This window comes from Piliocolobus tephrosceles, chromosome 1, assembly GCF_002776525.5.
Source record: "Piliocolobus tephrosceles isolate RC106 chromosome 1, ASM277652v3, whole genome shotgun sequence".
NCBI classification, from domain to species: Eukaryota; Metazoa; Chordata; class Mammalia; order Primates; family Cercopithecidae; genus Piliocolobus; species Piliocolobus tephrosceles.
Window position 1 is genome coordinate 80,660,468 of NC_045434.1, and position 22,084 is coordinate 80,682,551.

General features: G+C 39.3%; 1 protein-coding gene across 4 annotated transcripts in view; it reads right to left on the reverse strand.

The window, feature by feature from the left end:
* TP53BP2 (tumor protein p53 binding protein 2) overlaps positions 1-22,084 on the reverse strand; it is a 67,260-nt gene that overhangs the window by 21,504 nt on the left and 23,672 nt on the right. For 3 of the 4 annotated variants that reach the window (XM_023203667.3, XM_031935866.1, XM_023203666.2), the window contains 9 exons: positions 20,541-20,688; positions 13,704-13,817; positions 10,109-10,191; positions 6,549-6,650; positions 3,874-4,048; positions 2,964-3,145; positions 2,424-2,588; positions 1,809-2,037; positions 400-510 (listed from right to left, as the gene is read on the reverse strand). In XM_023203667.3, coding sequence (XP_023059435.1) covers positions 400-510; positions 1,809-2,037; positions 2,424-2,588; positions 2,964-3,145; positions 3,874-4,048; positions 6,549-6,650; positions 10,109-10,191; positions 13,704-13,817; positions 20,541-20,688 — 1,309 coding nt within the window. The remainder of the gene's footprint in view (positions 1-399; positions 511-1,808; positions 2,038-2,423; positions 2,589-2,963; positions 3,146-3,873; positions 4,049-6,548; positions 6,651-10,108; positions 10,192-13,703; positions 13,818-20,540; positions 20,689-22,084) is intronic. The other variant, XM_031935868.1, reaches the window with a different exon arrangement.

A 22,084-nucleotide genomic window follows, 5' to 3' on the forward strand; every position in this document is an offset into this window, starting at 1 on the left:
GATCCGGCCACTGCACTCCAGTCCGGGCGACAGAGAGAGACTCCGCCTCAAAAAAAAAAAAAAAAATAGAGAAATTAGCCAGGCATGGTGCATGCACCTGTAGTACCAGCTACTAGGGAGGCTGAGGTAGGAGGATCACTTGAGCCCAGGAGGTGGAGGCTGCACCAGTGAGCCATGAGCATACCACTGCACTCCAGCCTGGGTGACAGAGTGAGATCCTGTCTTTAAAAAAAAAAAAAAAAAAAACAAAAAGGACAGGACAGAACAGGAAAGGAAAGGACAAGGACAAGGACAGGAAAGGACAAGGACAGGAAAGAAAATGAACTATCTAAAAAGAATACACAGCACCTTTTAGATGACCAAAATTTAATGTCCAGGAGTAGCACAAATAAATCTCACCTTGATCCAGAGCATTCCCAGTGCTTTGAGGTGCAGAAGCAGAGCCTTGGCTCGGGAAAAGATCTGCATTTGAAGGACTCCAATCAGGGCCAACTGGATGGATTTTAGAGCCTAAAATACAGAAAAGCAGCTACAAATAACTCAGCATTCTAAAGATATTTTTAATGATTTTTACTACTAAGACTTTCAATCTCTAAAAACAGCTTTAAATTCCAGACTCACAACACCCCCAAAAAATTTACTTAGAAAATACTGTATTATATTTTATATTTCTAATTTAGTACTTTACTCAAGCAATTTAAAAGTAGTCACAGCAAGTCTGCTTGAACCAGCAAAGACACATGATTCTTCATTGTATTAGAAAACATCACCATCACACCCAGAAAATAATTTCCAATTCAAGAGACCTAAGGGTCTAAGGTGTATTTTGTAAATGGTATTTTAAGTGACACATGCACAACAGTAAATATGTGGACTCTTACTCTAGGACTTCAACTGCAGTCTTTCACAGATCAGCATATTCAGGTTTTTTCTACACAGATACTTAAATTTCAAAAGCCACCGCTTTCATTTTTACTCACAGAAACAAAGCAAATATAACTCTTTCCACAATAAAATCCAGACTGCATGGTACTATTGTTTCACAGTAGTAATTATGGGAAAATAACAAATAATTTGAAAATCAGCTATTTTTTTGCACATGATAACGGTTAGAGAACAGAGACAACACTAGCTATTACTTCTTCTGTCCAGGGGTCTGAATGGTAAGGTCATTAAAGGATGCTTTACCCCCAATTTTCCTACAATTCTCCCTACACTTTCTCCTCCCATTACAAAACACTGGCTTGCACCTCTCCATGTATCTGAGAAGTATACAGAATGCAAAGATCACTAACACAAGGAGCCTCTGCTATTTTCACTTTTAATCTCCCAATATGTTTAATGTTATTCTAAAAATTATCAGCAAATCTCACATGTAAGCAGATATGAATATTTAACACCACTCATCAACATAATAGATTCAGAACCTCACATTCTGTAAAGATGACAAACACTTACATATGTTTTTACACAAAAAGAAAAGTTCTCAAGTTATTAATATCAGATCAAAATTTCCTTAGCAACAAGAAGGAACTTTTTAAAACAATTTTCAGCTTTATAAAGATATTGTATTTTATTTCATTTCCTGAATAGAATTGTATTATTTAGGGTTAAGAAAAATCATCTTTGTACAACTATGGTATCAATTTTAATTTTTTTAACTTATCATTACACTAGCAAAGAATACAAAAGGATTTTTAGAATTCAAACATGAATAATGAACACAAAGAGAGATGTTTTTTAAAACTCAAACTTAGGAGAAAGAATAGTGGGGATAGGAAAGAACTAGGCTCTGCAGGACTTTTTACCTTTAGTTTGTGAAGCAGCCCCAGATCTCATGTTGGGCAGCGTCTGTATTTTCATCGGCCCCTCTGAAGCCTGCATGACCAAGGAACCATCTGGCAGGGCTGGCTTCACCAGCAATTCAGGCCTTGAGGGCATTCGAGGCATAGTAGATGACTGGATATAGGGACCTACTGCAGCCACACGGCTTGGGGCTGACGTGGCTTGCTGGGGAAGATTTCCATCAGATGAAACCTTAGGAAAGAAGCACAGGTCCTTCAGTATTAAAAATCACCTCAGAACATCAGACTTAGAAACTAAGATGTGACATTTTCTTTTTTAAAATGAGGACTTTCAGAATCTAGCCATAGAGTCTACAAAAAAACATTCCAAAATAAACACTCCCCAATGAACTCTCACCCACACTTTATTACAAGTATTAGAAAGACAAACAGAGCTACACAGGTAATAACATTAAAAAGTAAAAAAGCAGCGGATTGTCTTTTGAGGATCCATAAACAGCGTCTGTTTTCTGAGGGCACACTGAGTAATGATTCTGAAGAAGTTGCCTATGAGTAACCTCACCGGGCTGGTCATCCTTTTCCCTCCTCCCCCAAACCATTACAAAACGGCCCACTTACCGGTAGATTTTCTTTTTGCTGTAGAGCTGCCTTCTTCTTCCACAGCCGGTCCCTCAGCTCATTAACACGCTTATCCATGACTGCCACTTCTGAATTACGCTTATTCAAACACTCCCTCTGTTGTTGTAGCTTGGCATTCTGCTCTTGATTCAATTTGTTTCTTAGCTGAATAAAAGAGAGGGGAAAAAAGGTAGCCAAGGAGTAGGAAGAAAATGTCTCAAACAGTTAATCACATGGTTAACTATTACATAATTTCTAAAAATATGAGGTCCCTCCACCCCTCCACACTTCTCATCTCATGGTTTAAAATTAAGTGACACCTGTGCAAGACCACCAGCTGTGGTTATGAGGAATGTCTCAAATTTCCTGTCTGGAGTACTATAAAGTTTACTCTGGATTCTCTGGAGTTTAGCTTCTCCCCACAACCTGCCTTCTCTTTAAGGAAAGGCAACTGAAATCTAGCACCTCTTGCCACTTGTATGAGCAACTCTGTTTCTGGAAAGGAGGTTGTACAGCATTTGGCAAACAGCTACGGTCTACCTGCAGCTCCTTATAGAGGCGATCAAGCTCAGCCACTGCAGACTGATTGTCATGGTGGCCATCAATCCTGCCGTTCTTGAGCATCTCGAGCTGCCTGGTCAGTTCTTCCACTTTTGACACAGCCAGGACGAGCTCCCTCTGTTTTTGCTGGAACAAACTATTCATCTGTTCAATTTCCTCCACTAGATGAGAGAGAGAATAGCAACAACAGTTGAAAAGAAAAACAAGAATGGACCACTTCCCAGGCAACCGGGCTTTACAATAAACTTTCTAATAAACAGTAGAAAAATTTTTCAGAATGTCCTAGAAGCAATCTATTTCTTTCAGAAGCAACTGAAATCAACAGAGACATCTTTAAATCTCTGTGCTTCAATCTCAATGTATCGTTATCGGAATTTGCATTTAAAATATTATTAAACTCCAAATTTTAGAAACAATGAAAATCTCTTTAGAACTTTCAATTTTATAAGATTAGGTGGGTCTATTAAATCACTAACATTCTGATTAAAATGATATTGTAATAGATGGAGCTATTACATGAATAAAAATCCTTGCCTTCATCAAACTCTCAGTCAAAAAATGTTAAGAGGGGAAAAAATACTACATTTTCCAAAGGTATCTTAGAAATCCTGTATAAAACATTCAACAGCTGAATCCAATTCAGAGGAACCTGCAGCATCAAAACTGCAGTGAATAATATTTTTTTCGAAAGACTCCCTTTAAAGTTATCTACAGATCAACCATGGTGGCTTGCACCTGTAACCCCAGCTACTCAGGAGGTTGAGGTGGGAGGATCACTTGAGGCCAGGGTTCAAAAAAGACCAGCCTGGGCAACATAGTAAGACCCTGTTTCAAAAAAAAAACAGACCAAAAAATGTAGAAAAAAGTAAATCTATGAGGAACAACTCACCAAGTTTCCCATTGCTTAGTCTCTTCTGTTCCACGTGGCCTTTAAGTGCTCTCACTTTTTTTAGCTTAGCTTCCTGATTCTCAGCTATTTCTTTTAGCCTTTTAAGCTTCTCCTGTTCAGCAACTTGTTGCTGTTGTCGCTGATCTTGTTGTTTCAAAAACTTTAAGCGCTGTTCCTAAAAATAAAAGTAATCATTAGGTATGTCATTTTAGGTAGGTACACCACTAAGCTCAAAATAGCCTAACCGCAACACTTAGATGTTGAGATTGAGGTACACTTGTAACCCTGGTCTGTTCTCACCTTCTTCCTAAACATTGCCATCAGAATCACATTGGAAGTCTGTTCAAAACAGATACTCCTGAGCCCACCCTAGAATCTTGGGGATAAGATCCAGGAATCAGTATTTTTAACCCAAGTGGTTCTTATGCAGCAAGGATGCAGCGATTCTTGAACTAGTTTTCATAAACTGTCGCAACAATTTTAAAAAGCAGCTCATGTAGAAATGGGAAGCATTATAAGAAAGTATTTAAATGTATAAGATTTGGAGTACATTTAGATTCGAACCCAAGCTCTGCCACTTATTAGCTATGAGACCTTGAACAAACTGCATAACCTCACTAAGTATGCAAGTCTATGTTTCTTCATCTATAAAACGGGGATGATCAATAGTAACTACCAATGTTACTATGGTGAAGATTAAATGAAATGTGAAATGTAAATGTCTTTGAATGGTATTTTATGTAGTATATTCTCAACAAATGGTCACTGAAAAGAGCTAAAGAAATATTTAACACCTTTAGAAAGCTGCAATTATGGAATCTGAAACTGTTTCTTTCCCCTGCCCCAAGGTACTTTTGTTATAGCAGAAATTTTGTTTTTATTACATTAAAATTTTTAACTAAAACTAAGTAACAGAGCCACACAATTTATAATCACAGGTAAACTAGTTCTTAGATTAATATACCTAAAACATGTAAGTAACATGGAAATAATCAAAACAAAAACCTTGGCTAAGGCAGGAGAATTACTTGAACCCAGGAATTCAAGTCCAGCCTGGGCAACACGGTGAGAACCCATATCAAAAGAAAAAAAAAAAAAAAAACCCCCACAAGCACTTGTTTTTTAGTCCTTGAAGACTAAAAAGGTTAGAGATTTATTCTTCAACAACCAACCTTTTTATTTGACTATATATCCTTACTACTCAATGTAATGTGCATGAGCATCACCTGGAAGCTTGTGAGAAATGTAGAAGCTCAAATCTCAACTCATACCTACTGAATCAGAATAGGCATTTTCAACACGATCCCTAGGAGATTCGCATGTATCATCAAGTTTGAGAAGCAATGATATACATGATTTTGGAAAAACTGGGGTCTGGTATTACAAACAGAAATGGATACACAGGAACCCCAGAAAGTATGAAATGGAAGTCCACACTGCATGTTGAGAACTGCCTTGAAGAATTCCTGGCCATTATTTCAAAGCCCTATTGTGTAACTTTGCCCATGACAAACCAACAAGTGTCTACCCCTGCTTCAGTGGCCTTATAATCACTAAAGGACTGGTCAGTTGTGGATCCTGGGTGTTAAGACCAGGGGTTGATAAACCATAGCCTGCAGGCCAAATCCAGCTTGCTATCTTGTTTTGTTAAGTAAAGTTTCATTGGGACACAGCCACACCATCTGTTTACCCATTATCCATGACAGCTTATAACAGCAGAGTTGAGTAGTTGCAACAGAGGCAGCAAAGCTTGCAAAGCCCAAAATATTTACTATGTAGCCCTTTACAGAGAAAGGTCTGTTGGCTTTTGGGTCAGATTGGAAGCCTATGGCTGGCAGGAGAAGCAGCAGTTCTGATGGTAACAGAGTGGCTTCTTATATTTTCCTTGTTCAAGGCCAGGACTAGGGTTAGTTTGTGGATAAAGAATGTTCCCCAAAAAAAGGCAAGCAGCCCATTATTGGTGCCAAGTTCCAGAAGGGGACAGTATTAGATTATTCTGATCCAAGATTAACCATGCCATGTTAGAACTTTAATACTCCTCTTGCTGTGGCCCACAGTAGTTCCTAGGAGCAAAGATGAAGGGCTCTTTCCACCTTTCCTGTCTGACTGATAACCAGCATAGCACAGTTAATCTTGATCAGAATCAGGAGTCAGGAAGATCTTGAACAATTAGGATGATATAAGGATTTCTACAAAATGCTGTAGTAAGGACTTAAAGAGAGCACCAAACAGCAGGTGGCTTTTGGGTTGACAATGTCACCTCATATCTGTGAGGTAATTGGCTTAACGGGGGTAGAACGTAAATAGTAAATAGCCTTACACATACATTAACAATAGTGGCCTGTTAGGTCTTTTAAAAGAAGATACTACCAGCCGGGCACGATGGCTCACACCTGTAATCCCAGCACTTTGGGAGGCCAAAGTGGGCGGATCACCTGAGGTCAGGAGTTTGAGACCAGCCTGGCCAACATGGTGAAACCCCTCTCTACAAAAAATACAAAATTTAGTCAGGTGTGGTGGCATCTGCCGGTAATCCCAGCTACTTGGGAGGCTGAGACAGTAGAATCACTTGAACTCAGGAGGCAGAGGTTGCAGTTAGCGGAGATCGTGCCACTGCACTCCAGCCTAGGCGACAGAGTGAGATTTCATCTCCAAAAACAAAAAGAAGATACTACCTTAGTTGCCAGCAATTGTTGCTGGGCTTCAATCTGTTGCTGCTGGCGAGATGCCATTTCCTGAAGTTCAGCAAGAGTCAGATCCATCCTAGGACTATTAACCTACGAGTAAAAACACAAACAAACACAATCCCAACTTACTATAAAACTATCACAGAGATTCTACCCTCAAAAGTCTATGTAAAAGCTTCATCTGAACCAACTACAACAAAATTACTTAGTGATTATTCTTTCATAATATTAAGCAGATCATTAATTCTTACATTAATACTCATCACATTGACTTTTTAAGATGTAAAACATACTAATATACAATAATCTTTTATTTTAAGTTGTAAGTTTAAAATTAAATCGTTTCAACAGTCAGGGACATAAATGGAACAATTCAGAATTACCTTGTTCTGTAACTTATATTACAACAGAAGATCATATGTTTGATCATATTAAACATGGTATTGAGGCACTGGCAGCAAATCCAGAATTTAGTCATTGGAATATCATTTTAAAATACAATAGCACTAAAAAATTCAGGACACATTGGGTCATCAGAAATAAAGCAAGGACATCCACTCTCACAACATCTATTCTACCTTGTCCTAGAGGTTCTAGCCAATGCAACAAGAAAGATAAATAAACAGCATCCAGATTGGTAAGAAAGAAGTTCAACTGCCTTCATAGACAATATAATCATCTATGAAGAAAATACTATGGAATCTACAAAAAAAACTACCAGATAAATAGGTTACATAGCAAGACCTCAGGATAAAAAAAAAAAAAATCAAATATGCAAAAGTCAAGTACATTTCAGTATATTAGAAACAATTATAAATTTAAAACTTTTAAATACCATTTAGAGTATCAAAAATATGAAATACTTAGGGATAAATTTAATAAATAGGTAAGATGTATATACCAAAATCTCAAAAACTGCTGAAAGAAAATCCAAATAAATGGAGAGTTATACCATGCCCATGAATTGGAGGCTCAATACTGTCAAGACAGCAATTCTTCTCAAACTGATCTACAGATTCAACAAAATCTCAACTGAAATACAAACAGGCATTTTTGTAAAAATTGATGTTGATTCTAAAATTCATATGGAAGTACGAAGCATCTAGAATAGCCAAAACTCTGAGAAGAATAAAGTTGGAAAACTTACATTATCTGACTTCAAGACTTATAAAAGTTCCAGTGACCAATGCATGTGGTATTGACGTCAAAATAGACAAGCAGATCAACGAAACAGAATAGCGAGTACAAAAATAGCCCCATACATGAGGCAACTGATTTTAGACAAAGGTGCAAAAGCAACTGAGTGGAAAAAGAATAATCTTTCCAATAAATACTGCTTATACAATTAGATATTCATATTAAAAAGATAAACTTTAGGGCCGGGCACAGTGGCTCACGCCTGTAATCCCAGAACTTTGGGAGGCCGAGGTGGGTGGATCACATGAGGTCAGGAGTTCAAGACCAGCCTGACTAATATAGTGAAACCCTGTCTCTACTAAAAATACAAAAATTAGCTGGGCGTGGTGGCGGGCACCTATAATCACAGCTACTCAGGAGGCTGAGGCAGGAGAATCACTTGAATCTGGGAGGTGGAGCTTGCAGTGAGCCAAGATCGCACCATTGCACTCCAGCCTAGGCGACAGAGTGAGACTCTGTCTCAAAAAAAAAAAAAAAAAAAAAAGAACTTTGATTCTCACACCATATGCAAACGTTAACTCAATAGGGATTATAGATTTTTAAAGGTAAAACTGAAAACTACAAAACTTCTAAAAGAAAACAAAGAAAAAAAAAATCTCTGTGACCCTGGGTTGGGCAAAGAGTTCTTAGATACAACACTAAAAGTATGCTCCATTAAAAAAAAAAACAAAAAACTGGATCCAGACTATTAGAACTCTCAAACTCAGTAAGAGAGCAAAACACTGGGCAAAAGATTTGAACAAATAATTTCACCAAAGAAGAAACACAGAGAGCAAATAAGCACATGAAAAGATGTCCAAAATCATTAGTCATTAGAGAAATACAAATTAAAACCACAACGCAATACCACTACATATATATTTTAACAGCTAAAATTAAAAAGACTGACCATACCAAACGTTGGCAAGGATGTAGAAACAGTAAAACTCTGGCAGGCATGTAAAATAATATGATCACTTTGGAAACATTTGGCAGCTTTTTAAAAATACATATATAAAGATATAATTTATCTCTTTAATAGAGACACAGTCTCGCTTTGTTGCCCAGGCTAGTCTCAAAGTTCTGGCTCCAAGTGATCCTCCTGCCTCAGACTCTAGTTGGTGGAGGAGGAGATACATTGTGTCCATATGCACTAAAATAATGGCTAAGATCATTTTTATCATGTGCATATCATCCTTTCATCATTGTAAAATAATTATTAAATCAAAGAAAAGACTGGGTGCCATGGCTCATGTCTGTAATTCCAACACTTTGGGAGGCAGAGGTGGGTGGATCACTTGAGGTCAGGAGTTCAAGACCAGTCTGGCCAACATGGTGAAACCCCATCTCTATTAAAAATACAAAAATTAGCTGGGTGTGGTGGCACATACCTGTAATCCCAGCTACTTGGGAGGCTGAGGCAGGAGAATGGCATGAACCCAGAAGTCAGAGCTTGCAGTGAGCCGAGACCATGCCACTGCACTCCAGCCTGGGCAACAGAACGTGACTTGGTCCCAGAAAACAGTAAAATAAAATAAAAATAAAAATAAGTAAGTCAAAGAAAAGAAAAAGAAGAATCTGAAGACACAGTAAGAGCAAATGGTACTTAAGATCATTTGAATTCTACTATAAATGTACTGATGATTGGAAAAAGGTAATTTAGCTAATCCCTAATGGCACTAAAAATAGTGACCTCTGAAAAGAAATGTCTTCCAAATATACCAAAGATGCATGCTCAAATTCACATGCAATAGCAAGAGCATAAATACATAATTTTCCTTTTTTTTCCTGAGACAGTTTCACTCTTGTTGCCCAGGATGGAGTGCGATGGCACAACCTAGGCTCACCGCAATCTCTGCATGCCGGGTTTAAGAGATTCTCCTGCCTCAGCCTCCTGAGTAGCTGGGATTACAGGCATGTACCACCACGCCTGGCTAATTTTGTATTTTTAGTAGAGACGGGGTTTCTCCATGTTGGTTAGGCTGGTCTCAAACTCCTGACTTCAGGTGATTCACCCACCTCAGCCTCCCAAAGTGCTGGGATTACAGGCATGAGCCACCGCACCCAGCCGATTTTCCATTTTTAATAAAGTGATGATAGCAACAAATAAAATCACCAAATAAGAAATACTTCCTCAAACTTGCTCAGCATTTATTTTGTTCTGAATTTGTGTCGCATTAAAAATACAATTTCTTCCAATAGTCAGCCATAAAGAGATCATTAAAATTAATAGTTCCTATAAAACAAATTTAAAATAACCTTTAAAAAGGAGCCATCCTTAGCCCATTGAATAACATAGTAATAATGAATAAGATTTGAAGTTAAAAAATACATAGACTGTGGTATATATAGTATGGATAAAAACAACTTACACCATTCTCCTTTCTTCGATATTCACCAGGAACTTTTACACCATTTCTTTTTAAACTTGGATCCTGAGATCTTGGTCCACTCACTAAGGACAAAATCCAAAAATTATGCATTAACACTAGAGTTGACAGATATTTTAAGAACCAGTTCATTTCCAAGTTCTGTCATCACTGCTGTTTGATATTTTAAGTTGAATGTATTCTTAAAACAAAATACTTTCTAATAGCAATGGACTTAAGGTCTCATAACTCAGTGTGTTTTGCAAAATTAATTTCATAGAACAGTGAATACGTAGCACTACTAAGTATCACATGCCACCTAGTCATTAGGAAACCTGTCTGATTCACATACCAAAGGAGGAAAACTTAACAAACTTAATGTACTTCTGACTATGAGTAATTCATACCATTTGCTGATAGTTGCTCTTCCTAGTCATCTATTTAGCTACTCAGTAGTTAAATCAAAAAAAGCTTCACTGAAATAGTTGAAAATTACATCAATGCATCCTTGTACTCACTAACAATATTTTTAAATTATTATGAGAAGAAAGCACTTAAAAATGGAACGAGTAGTATCTTAATTATTTGGTTTACTGCAAACATTTTGTGGTAATTTGTAAGTACTATGAAGTACTTCTACATTTATTTAAGCAAAATATTTGTTTAAGTTTGTGAAGGAACTATCCGGAAACACTATATATTCTGCTTTTTTGGCTAAAAAGAATTTTTAAAGTCAAAATACATGGGTCTTTCAGTACCACTTAATGTATCATAAAAGGAAACATCTTAAACTAATACATTATAAGAAGCAAAAATACCAAAAGAGAATTTTAAAAATACATTAAATTAAGCTCATACCTGTACTTCCCAGAAATTAAAAAAATTATCAAATTACCTCCCAAGAAACTTAAGTAAAATGTCTATTATAACTGTCAGGAATCTTAGCACAAATTCCCATTGCTAATAAACAAATAAACAAACACGTCTACTCAGAGCCAAGTATTACACTTACAACTAATTCTAATACAATCAGCTTTTATTTTTAAAATGCAGCTCAATTATCTGACAAAATAGCTCAGGTAATCTGCCACAATATTTCTGTAAGAAAAAAAAAACTTCTATAATTTCAGAATAATTGCTTTCTTTGCTGTCTTAAAGAGAGAGCACTTAACTAGCTTCTCCTTTGTATAATCAGTTACCTAATTAAAGAAAGCAGCAAGAGCCTTAAACATAATTTCATATACATTCTGGGTCACAGGTCCTAATTGAACTGGAAAAAGAATATGGTGACAGTCTCGTAATCCTTAATCGAGAGGTCTAGACCAAAAAGAGTAAGTTAACACCTTAATAAAGGAGACTGAAAAACAATACTGTTTTATCCCAATTTCAACACTATGTGGCACTGGTGTTTTGTGACAATGTGAAAACAGCTCCTTTATCTTCAGATTATAATTCTCACATTACAGACACTGAAACTGCATATTGCACTATTGAGAGACTATTCAATAATTTATCCACTACTAGACAGCAAGATATTTGAACAGGTAGATGAATGGGTAAAATTCAACTAATTAGAAAAGAGTGCATGCGATGTAAATAGAGAACAAAATTAAAAATAAGATACAAATGCCAATATAAAACTACAAAAAAAAAAAGCCTACAGAAAAAAATACATGTTTACTTAAAATAAAATTAAAGACACCAGTGATACCGAAAGGCAACCAGGTAGCTTGGCTGAGGTGATTCAGGTTCCACTCCTGGCTCTGCCTCTAGGTGTGTGGCCTCTGACAAGTCACTTAACCCCTAAGTATCAGCATTTCTCATCTGTAGGTTAGAAGGGGCCAAACTAAGTCAATTCTGCCCCTCAGCTAACCCATACTCTAAATTTAATCATTCCCAATGGTCAGGTACCACATAGACACTTGTGTTAATGCAACAGTTAGTTAACGAAACTGAGCTTTTTTTTTTTTTGGAGACAGAGTCTTGCTTTGTTGCCCAGGCTAGAGTGCAAATGATCTCAGCTCACTGCAACCTCCGCCTCCCAGGTTCAAGCGATTCTTCTACTTCAGCCTCCCAGTAGCTGGGATTACAGGTGCCCAGCTAATTTTGGTTTTGTTGTTGTTGTTGTTTCAGACGAGTCTTGCTCTGTCGCCAGGCTGGAGTGCAGTGGTGCCATCTCGGCTCACTGCAACCTCCAACTCCCTGATTCAAGCGATTCTCCTGCCTCAGCATCCTGAGTAGCTGGGATCACAGATCCCATGTCCAGCTAATTTTTTTATTTTTAGTAGAGACGAGGTTTCATCATGTTGGCCAGCATGGTCTGTCTAGATCTCCTGACCTCATGATTCTCCCGCCTCGGCCTTCCGAAGTGCTGGGATTACAGGCATGAACCACCACGTTCAGCCAAAACTGAGCTTTTATAATGTCCAATAATCCTGCTCGTTCTCCCACATCCTACAAGACTGCTGGGTCACAGGGATGGCTGTGTCCCCAGTGTCTACTGCTGCTTCCCACCCACACTCTCCTCCACCCTCCCCTTACAGTCATCTATAAACTCTGGTCACAATCCTGGTTACTAACAATGGGACCAGTTGACTCCCTTGTTCTCTCCACCTCCAAGTCCTGCCTTCATTCTGGATGACGTTACTGCCCAAATGCTAGCCTCTCAGTTCTAGTTTTCTCGTCCCCACTCTAATTCAGGTTCATTTCAGGGCCCCACGTGGGACCACAACACTAGACGCCCTCTACCTCTGAAATTTTCAATTCAAACCTTCTGTTTTTTGAACACTATTTCCTTTCAATCTGCCTGTCTCACTCATTTCCTCTCACGACACCTGTTCTTTCATCTGAGACTCGCAGCCTCTTAACTCTGTCTACTCTTTCCCCAAAGTCCCTCCAGTCTTCACTTCTTCCCCACCCAGATGAGGTATCACTGACCTTCCATTGAATTTGTCTAGAAACCTTGGGTTTTCTAGACAATTGCCTAGAAAGAATTTGTCTAGATACCTTTGGTTTCTTCTCTTCTTACAACCCACATGGGCTGTAGACCACCACTGGAGAAAAATCATGTATGGTCTCATGGTCTCTCATCTCAACTGGCCTCAATGGCTCCCAGCAGCCTGGCTTCCCTAGTAAGCCTTCTCTCCTAATCTCCAAAACAGCTCAAACTTCCCACCCACCTCCATCATCACTCCTACCTCAGAGAAAACAAATGTTTTTAGATGAGAAATCCCTCAACTTACTCCCACAAAATGCACAAATTTAGCCACATCTGCCACAGTTTTATTTCTGTCCTGTTATTATGGAAGAGGGATCCTTCCTCTTGTCTAAGAGGACTTTCTGCCTCAGGGCTGCCGAAGGACCTAATCAGGGACCCTGACTAACAAGTATTCTCTTTCTTAGAGTTTCAAACCCCTACTCTAATGACTCCTTCCCACCCGCATTAAAAAACTATAGTCAAACTTCTCTTCATCCTATTTCCACTGTTTACATTTCCTAACCTCTCCTTCACCTCTCAAATTACCTGGCTTCTCATCATGCGCTACCAGCACAAAATAAAAGCTTCAATATCTGTCACAATTCACAGAGCACTACCTACCAATGTCCCTGCCAGGGGGGTGTTCATGACGAAGGAAGAAGCGAGCTTCGTTCCTCTGACTTCCGAATCGCTGAAGAATATCAAACATTCGCTCATTATCTGCAACTGGACGTTCTAAAGCAAATGAGTAGAAACCACATTATTTTCAGGTAAAAGAAAGATAAACATATCATTCACCGTCTATCCTTCATGCAAATTATACATTATAGATACATCAAATGCTTAGTATCTCAGGTAAATTGTTTTCATTAAAACACATCTTAGAAAATGAAGTAACACAGATTTTCCACACACACACGATCAGAGTCAAACCAGGGTGGAATACTAGAAAGGGCAATGCATCTCTGCCAGCTATCGGGAGCTCAGTAGTCTAATCCAGTGGGCTCCATGCTGGCCACAGGCGTGCCATTTAACTTCTTTTTTTCTCTCTCTCTCTTTTTCTTTTTTGAGACGGAGTCTTGCTCAGTCGCCCAGGCTGGAGTGCGGTGGCGTGATCTCGGCTCACTGCAAGCTCCGCCTCCCGGGTTCACGCCATTCTCCTGCCTCAGCCTCCTGAGCAGCTGGGACTACAGACAGGCGCCCGCCATGTCGCCCGGCTAATTTTTTTGTATTTTTAGTAGAGACAGGGTTTCGCTGTGTTAGCCAGGATGGTCTTGATCTCCTGACCTCGTGATCCACCCGTCTCGGGCTCCCAAAGTGCTGGGATTACAGGTGTAAGCCACCGCGCCTGGCCATTTAACTTCTGTAGTTCCAAAAGTTTCTGTAAAATCTATATTAGATCAGACAGTCCCTTCTAACACTAATGTTCATGATTCTTTGAATATACAAAAAAATTAAAAAGCAACTTTCTAAATAACCTAGTCTTTTTTTTTTTAATTGTAGTTTTCAATACAGGCTATTTTTAAATTATAATTTTACAATGTTTAAAAAAATCAGATCTATCCATTTCCAAATAAAAGTCTATTTACTGCTGTAAAATGTATCTATATTTGCCCTTCTTCCAGTGAGAATACCAGTGTCAGAATTTTTCTGGAAAAAAAAAAGAAGGGCACACCTAAATACGTAGTAAAAATAGAAGCCTCAGGAGAAACAATATATCTCAAGCTGTCCTAAAAAAATCTTCCAATCTCAAGGGATCTGGATATAAAAACAAGACATACTGTTTGAGGCAGCAACTGCTTAAAATCAACGAAACTCCAGTAATGTCAACATAATTTTTAAATATAAGAATGTTGAAATACCCTAAGAAAACTCAACACATTTATTAGTAATCAACACCTTAAATAAACATGGGAGAGAACAGAGCAGGCAAGCATTCAATTCAATTCAAGCAGCCAATTTGGTGAACCAACCCTGAATTTAACCTGCTTGGCTGCAACAAAGTGCGGTTCTGGTTCTACTTCCAGTCACATAACATACTGAAAGTTGACACAGATCATCCCCTTTTATAAACCACACATATTCTAAGACCCCCAAAAAAGGATATACCATAGTTAGAGAGAAACCCTCCAAAAGAAATTCTGAGTAGCCCTTCCATCTACCCCTACAAAATACACAACCACAAGCTGTACTCAAAACAAGTAAAATCTCCAGGTTTCAGGAGCAAAGAGACAACTCAAAGGAAGTAAAGTAGCTTGCAATCCACGCCGGACTGCCCCAGAAGGATATGGACTTTCTCATAAGCTCCAGGTTGACATCCCAATGGGCCTATGATGGCAAAAGATCAGGCATAGGCCTGCATAAACTGAAACAGACACTTCAAAGGCTCTCAAAGCTCCCTACTAACACCTGTGTGCCAACCACACCTACGGTCATGCACTGCATGTTGACAGTGGTCCCATAAGATTGTAAGGCCATATTTTTACTGTACCTTTCCCTATGTTTAAACATGTTTAGATACACAAATACCACTGTGTTATAACTGCCTACAGTATTCAATACAGTAACATGTCGTACAGGTTTGTAGCCTAGGAGTGATAGGCTATATACCGTATAGCCTAGGTGTGTAGTAGGCTATACCATCTAGATTTGTGAAAGTATACTCTATGATGTTCACACAACAAAATCACCTAATGATAAATTTCTCAGCACATATCACCATCATTACGTGACACACGACTGTATCTCCTTGGCATTCCTGCCTATATGACTCTGAACAAGCCATTCCTACCATGAATCATCCGCCCCCCAGCACCCTTTTTTCCTGCAGATGAAACACATCTATTACTGCAACTATCACATTGTATTATAAATGTCTGTGGATACTTGTTTTTCTTTGTGCCCTGTAAGATACCTGAAGGCAACTTTCATCTCTCTATCCCTCTCCATCAAGTGCAGTCCCTAGCACGTAACAGGCATCCAAGAAATATCCACTAAGCAAATGCACAAGTGGGTAGTGAGGAAATGGAAAAGGAAAGAAGAGGAAGACAAGAGAGGAGAAGAAAGGCTTAACACTTAGAGAATTAAGTTACAGCTTTGGAGTAAGAAATTTTTTTTTTAATAATACACATATAGGCCTGAGATCCTGAATGGTTTTTCAATGCCTTCAAATCAAGAGGGAAGGGAAAAAGCCAGAGTAAACATGAGCAAAGGATATAAAGAAACAATTTCAAAAACCAAAAAGCCAATGGCCAACGAACAAATGAAAAAACAGGCAACCACATTTGAAATCAGAAATATGCAAATTTAAACAAAAGTCAAGTTTTCAGCTATCAGTTTAGTAAAAGTTAAAATATTATAACTTGATGAGGAATACATCTAGAAATAACTGGAAAGGGTATGAACTGATATAACCTTTGCCGAAGAAAATTTGACAATATATATTACATTTTCAAATGTGCAAAACTTTATGTTAATTTGGTTCATGACAGTAACCTGTTTACTACCTGTAAGTATCCCATAACATCATGTTGTATACCTTGAATATACACAATAAAATTTAAAAAAAAATTTTAAAATGTGTGGCCTGGCCAGGCACAGTGGCTTACGCCTGTAATCTCAACACTTTAGAAGGCTGAGGCTGGAGGATCACTTAAGCCCAGGAGTTCCAGACCAGCCTAGGCAACATAGCAAAACCCCATCTTTACAAAAAACAGAAAAATTAGCTGGGTGTGGTGGCACATTCCTGTAGTCCCAACTACTCAGGAGGCTGAGGTGAGAGGATCACTTAAGCCTAGGAGGTCAAGGCTGCAGCAAGCCAAGACTGCACCACACTGCACTCCAGCCTGGGCGACACAGCAAGACCTTGTCTCAATAAAAAAATAAAATATTTCACATCACTTACTGCATGAGGAGGAGGGAGAGGGAGAGGAGGATGGCGAGGAGGAGAGGGAGAGGAGGGGGAGGGGACTAAAGAAGAAGAACAAAATTTTTTTTGAAAATTAAAAAAATGTTATGAACTTTTAACCAAAGAATTCCATTTTTGGCATCCACCCTTTAGAGAAATGCTTGCACAGGATCAGAAGAAGTTCCTAAAAGGATTTTTACTCAGCACTTATTAAAACAAGATAATTAATTTAAATGTTTGTAAATAAAGCAATTGTTAGCTCAACTGTAGTTTATGCATACTGGGGAAAATTATGTGATAATTTAAAAATAACATGGTGGCTCATGTCTATAATCCCAGCACTTTGGGAGGCTGAGGCTGGTGTATCACTTGAAGTCAGGAGTTCAAGACCAGCCTGGCCAACATGGTGAAACTCCATCTCTACTAAAAATATAAAAATTAGCTGGGTGTGGTGGTAGGTGCCTGTAGTTCCAGATACTCGGGGCTGAGGCAGCAGAATCGCTTGAACCTGGGAGGCAGAGGTGGCAGTGAGCCAAGACGGTGCCACTGCACCCCAGCCTGGGCAACAGAGTGAGACTCTGTCTCAAAAAAAAAAAAAGATATAGATTTACACATACTAATCTGAAAAGGAAAGATCCACAAGCTATGTTGTAGGGTAAAATAGTAAATTGGAGAACACTGATATGTATGCTACTGCTTACATAAAGAAAATATATAGAAACAACACAAAAATATTTCTACAGTTACTTACAAATGCAGAGAAAAGGTCTGAGAAATTATCTGGCTAAAGTGATTACATCAAGAGACGAAGGGAATTGCTTAGGAGAGAGACATCCATTCTGTTTATATTACTTCCTTTTTTAAAAACTAGAGCTGAGCACAGTGGCTCACGCCTGTAATCCCAGCACTCTGGGAGGCCAAAACGGAAGGATCACAAGGTCAGGAGATCAAGACCATCCTGGCCAAAATGATGAAACCCTATCTCTACTAAAAATACAAAAAAAAACTAGCTGGTGTGGTGGCGCGTGCCTGAATCCCAACTACTCAGGAGGTTGAGGCACAAGAATCACTTGAATCCAGGAGGCGGAGGTTGCAGTGGGCCGAGATCGTGCCACTGCACTCCAGCCTGGTGACAGAGCGAGACTCCATCTCAAAAAAAAAAAAGAAAAAAGAAAAGAAAAACAAAACAAAAAAACCTAGAACACGTATCAGTGTTGTCATTTAAAAATAAATTTTTTTTCTTTTTTGAGACAGAATCTTGCTCTGTCACCCAGGCTGGAGTGGAGTTGCACGACCTCGGCTCACTGCAACCTCTGCCTCCCAAATTCATGGGATTCTCCTGCCTCAGCCTCCCCAGTAGCTGGGATTACAGGTGCCCGCCATCATACCTGGCTAATTTTTGTATTTTATTTTAGTAGAGGCGGGATTTCACCATGTTGGCCAGGCTGGTCTCAAACTCCTAACCTCAGGTGATCAACCCTCCTCGGCCTCCCAAAGTGCTGGGATTATAGGCGTGAGCCATCGTGTCCAGCCAAAAGTTTTTTTAATTAAAAAGTTGTGCCAGGTGTGGTAACTCACGCCTGTAATCCCAGCACTTTGGAAGGCCAAGGCAGGCGGATCACCGTCAGGAGTTCGAGACCTGCCTGAACAACACGAAGAAAGCCCGTCTCTACTAAAAATACAAAATTAGCTGGGCATGGTGGCACATGCCTGTAATCCTAGCTACTCGGGAGGCTGAGGCACGAGAATCGCTTGAACCCAGGAGGCGGAGGTTGCAGTGAGCCAAGATCGCGCCATTGCACTCCAGCCTGGGCAACAAGAGTGAAACTCCGTCTCAAAAAAAAAAAAAAAGGTTGTAAGAAAGAAAATCCTTTACATGTCATCATCACATAGCAAAGGTTATTAAATTCAAGTGAGCAAGAGGAATAAGTGGGATCAAAAGTGTCAAGGAACAGAGTATAGCACCAGCAAAGAATGCACGCTTCTTCCTCTATGAAAATGAGAAAAAAAGGGAGACACACAGAGGGAATCTAAGGTACAGAGTAAGAAAACTGAGGAAGCACACAATGGATGGTTTCGATTATCTCAGTAAAGAATAAAGCAAGGTAATTTGCTGAATGCAAGGAAGTTACCAGGAGCAGCTAGAAGTTCATTTCCTCATTCCAAAAATATTTCTATAGCACCTGCTAGGTACAAGGCACTCCCCTTGAGCTGGGGATACAGCAATGAACAAGATAAACAAGGTCTCTATCCTTAAATAGTTTACATTCTAGTGCATATGTTTGGGGCTATCAGGACAACACACACAAAGTCAGAGTGATGCACCTTCTGCAGAGGATTACATCAGGATGATATAACTGAGAACTAACTTCATGGCTACTTTTGGCAGGGTGCTCAGGAAAAGCCTCTCCAAGGAGGTTAACATTTTAGCTGCAATCCAGAAGGAACCAGCAATGACAGTATCTGGAGACAGAGCAATACAAACAGTGGGAATGGCTATCACCAATGACTCTAAGGTGGGAATGAGCTTAGCATATTCAAGAAATATTTTTAAAGCTGCAGGAAGAAGCAGAGAAGAAAATGATACCAGATAAGAGCAAAGACTAAGAATCTACAGAACTTCACAACCTCATATTAAAAGTTTGGATTTTATTCTAAGTGGAGGAGAAGTCGCTAGTTTTAAGCAGGAAAGTGAAATTATCTGATTTTCGTTTTCAAAAGATCCCTTGGGTTTCTTCATGTGATTGTTCTAATCTGGTTCCTACGTAAAGAGAAAAGAAAGTAACTCAGAGAGACTGCAGAAGACCTTCTAGAACATCCAACTGTAGAAAAGTCAACCAAAGATGAATAAAAGGACTTGCCTGAAAAGAAGGGGGAGCTCAGCTGAAGTTAGCTATCATGAATGGCATGAACTCAATTAACACAGTGTGTAACTTGCTCTGGGGACATCTGGCATCCCCAGAGGTGAAAAAGGAAACCAGCAGGAGTTCACCCAGCCTGTGTAGGAACAAGGCAGAAATGATGAAAAATTACTCCCACATCTACCAACTCCTATGGAGCCAAAAAGAAACCAGGTTATCCCATATTAGAGCTCCAAAGAACCATACAGAGGGATTGATTTCAAGGCTTACAATAATGCCCATGAGTTCACCACTGCTGTCTGCCACTACAGTTCCTCAACACTGAGTAGCTTCCTCTAAAAACTTACAGAAATTGAGAGAGGGCAAACCAATTAGGATGCCTCAAATTTCTAATTAAGTAAAGCTTACACATACAAAGACACTGTTGAGCACTATCCATTGGACCACAACATCCCAGATGACCTTTTATATTTTATATTGTGGTGTCTCCATTTTATTGCAGAAAAAGAAAACAGCAAAAAGACTTCATGTATCATACCAAAGCTGGATCAGGAACACTATGTTCTGTCAGACATGCTATTCTACAGTTTCTCCCCGGAGAAACATGAGCACTCACACAGTGCCACATCTACAAACCAACATTAATAGAAGATAGAAGAACTGAAGCACAAGGCCGTCAGCGTCTCTCACCAGAGCCACACCACACTTCAGCCAAATGGCAATCACTCTCTCCGGGTTCTTTGCACAGATCCACCACATCTCTGCATATTGTTTCTGGAGTTACTGGAACTTCTGTGAAGTGCTGCTCATTGTTACTGAGATACACGGTGAGAAACATCTAAAAATTAAGAGAGAAAATTAAGACAGTTACTGGTACTGTCTGTCTAATGTGGCATTCACCTTAAATTCCTTTCTCCAAACAAAATTTCAGTTGGAAGTGCAAATGTACAACAGAACAGTCTGGCTGTCACCCGGCCAAAGATGAGGTGTTGACTGGGGGTTGAGGGAGACCTGGAGCCCAGCCTCTACCATGGGCAGTAGCTCTAGAACCCTTGGTGACCCTGGAATACAGTCACACCAGTTCAAATTAAATCTGTTTTTGCCAGTTTTATTCACGTTGTTTGCCAAATACTTATATATGCTGGACCCATATCACAAATATATCTTCCTGTTAATCCTGTAAAGGTTGATGAGATAACCTCATCCATATATACTTATTTATGCATAGTCTCTTTTTTGGAAGGACACATAAGAACATAACATGCTGCTTCTGAAGTGGGAGGGGGATGGGAACAGAGCTTGTGGGGCTGTATAAACCTCATCTTTATATAATGTGCATACATTACCTATTCAAAAAACTGTACTTTTTTTTTTTTTTTTTTTTTTGAGACAGAGTCTCACTCTGTCTCTCACGCTGGAGTGTATGGCATGATCTCGGCTCACTGCGACCTACGCCTCCCAAGTTCAAGTGATTCTCCTGTCTCAGCCTCCCGAGTAGCTGGGATTACAGGCTCATGCCATGCCACACCACACCATGCCACATCCAGCTAATTTTTGTATTTTTAGTAGAGACAGGGTTTCATTATGTTGGCCAGGCTGGTTTCAAACTCCTGACTTCAGGCGATCCACCCGCCTTGGCCTCCCAAAGTGCTGGGATTACAGGCATGAGCCACTGAGCCCAGCCAAAAAATTGTACTTCTAAAATGTTTTAAGCAAATTAAATACCTACTTTGAAATGTAAGATTTCATTAACAAAGTCTAAGTAGAAATGAGTAGCTGTTATGCTAACACCTACATGACCTTGTATATAAACACTGAGACCAATAGAAGGTTTACATTTAAAACTCACTAATAGGCTGGGTGTAGTGGCCTACACCTGTAATCCCAACACTCTGGGAGGCCAAGTTGGGAAGACCACATGCGTCCAGGAGTTTAAGACCAGTCTGGGCAAGGAAGCAACACTCCATTTCTACCAAAAATTAAAAGAAAATCAGCCAGACATGGTGGCACATGCCTGTGGTCCCTGCTACTTGGAAGGCTGAGTGGGGAAGACTGCTTGAGCCCAGGAGGTCATACTTATAGTGAGAAGCAACTGCATCACTGCACTCCAGCCTGGGTGAGACCTTGACTCAAAAAAAAAAAAAAAAAAAAAAAAAAAAAAAACAAGAACAAATAGGAAAAAGATTTGACCAAAAAAAAAAAAAAACATATAATTAAAAAACTGCCAAATAAAA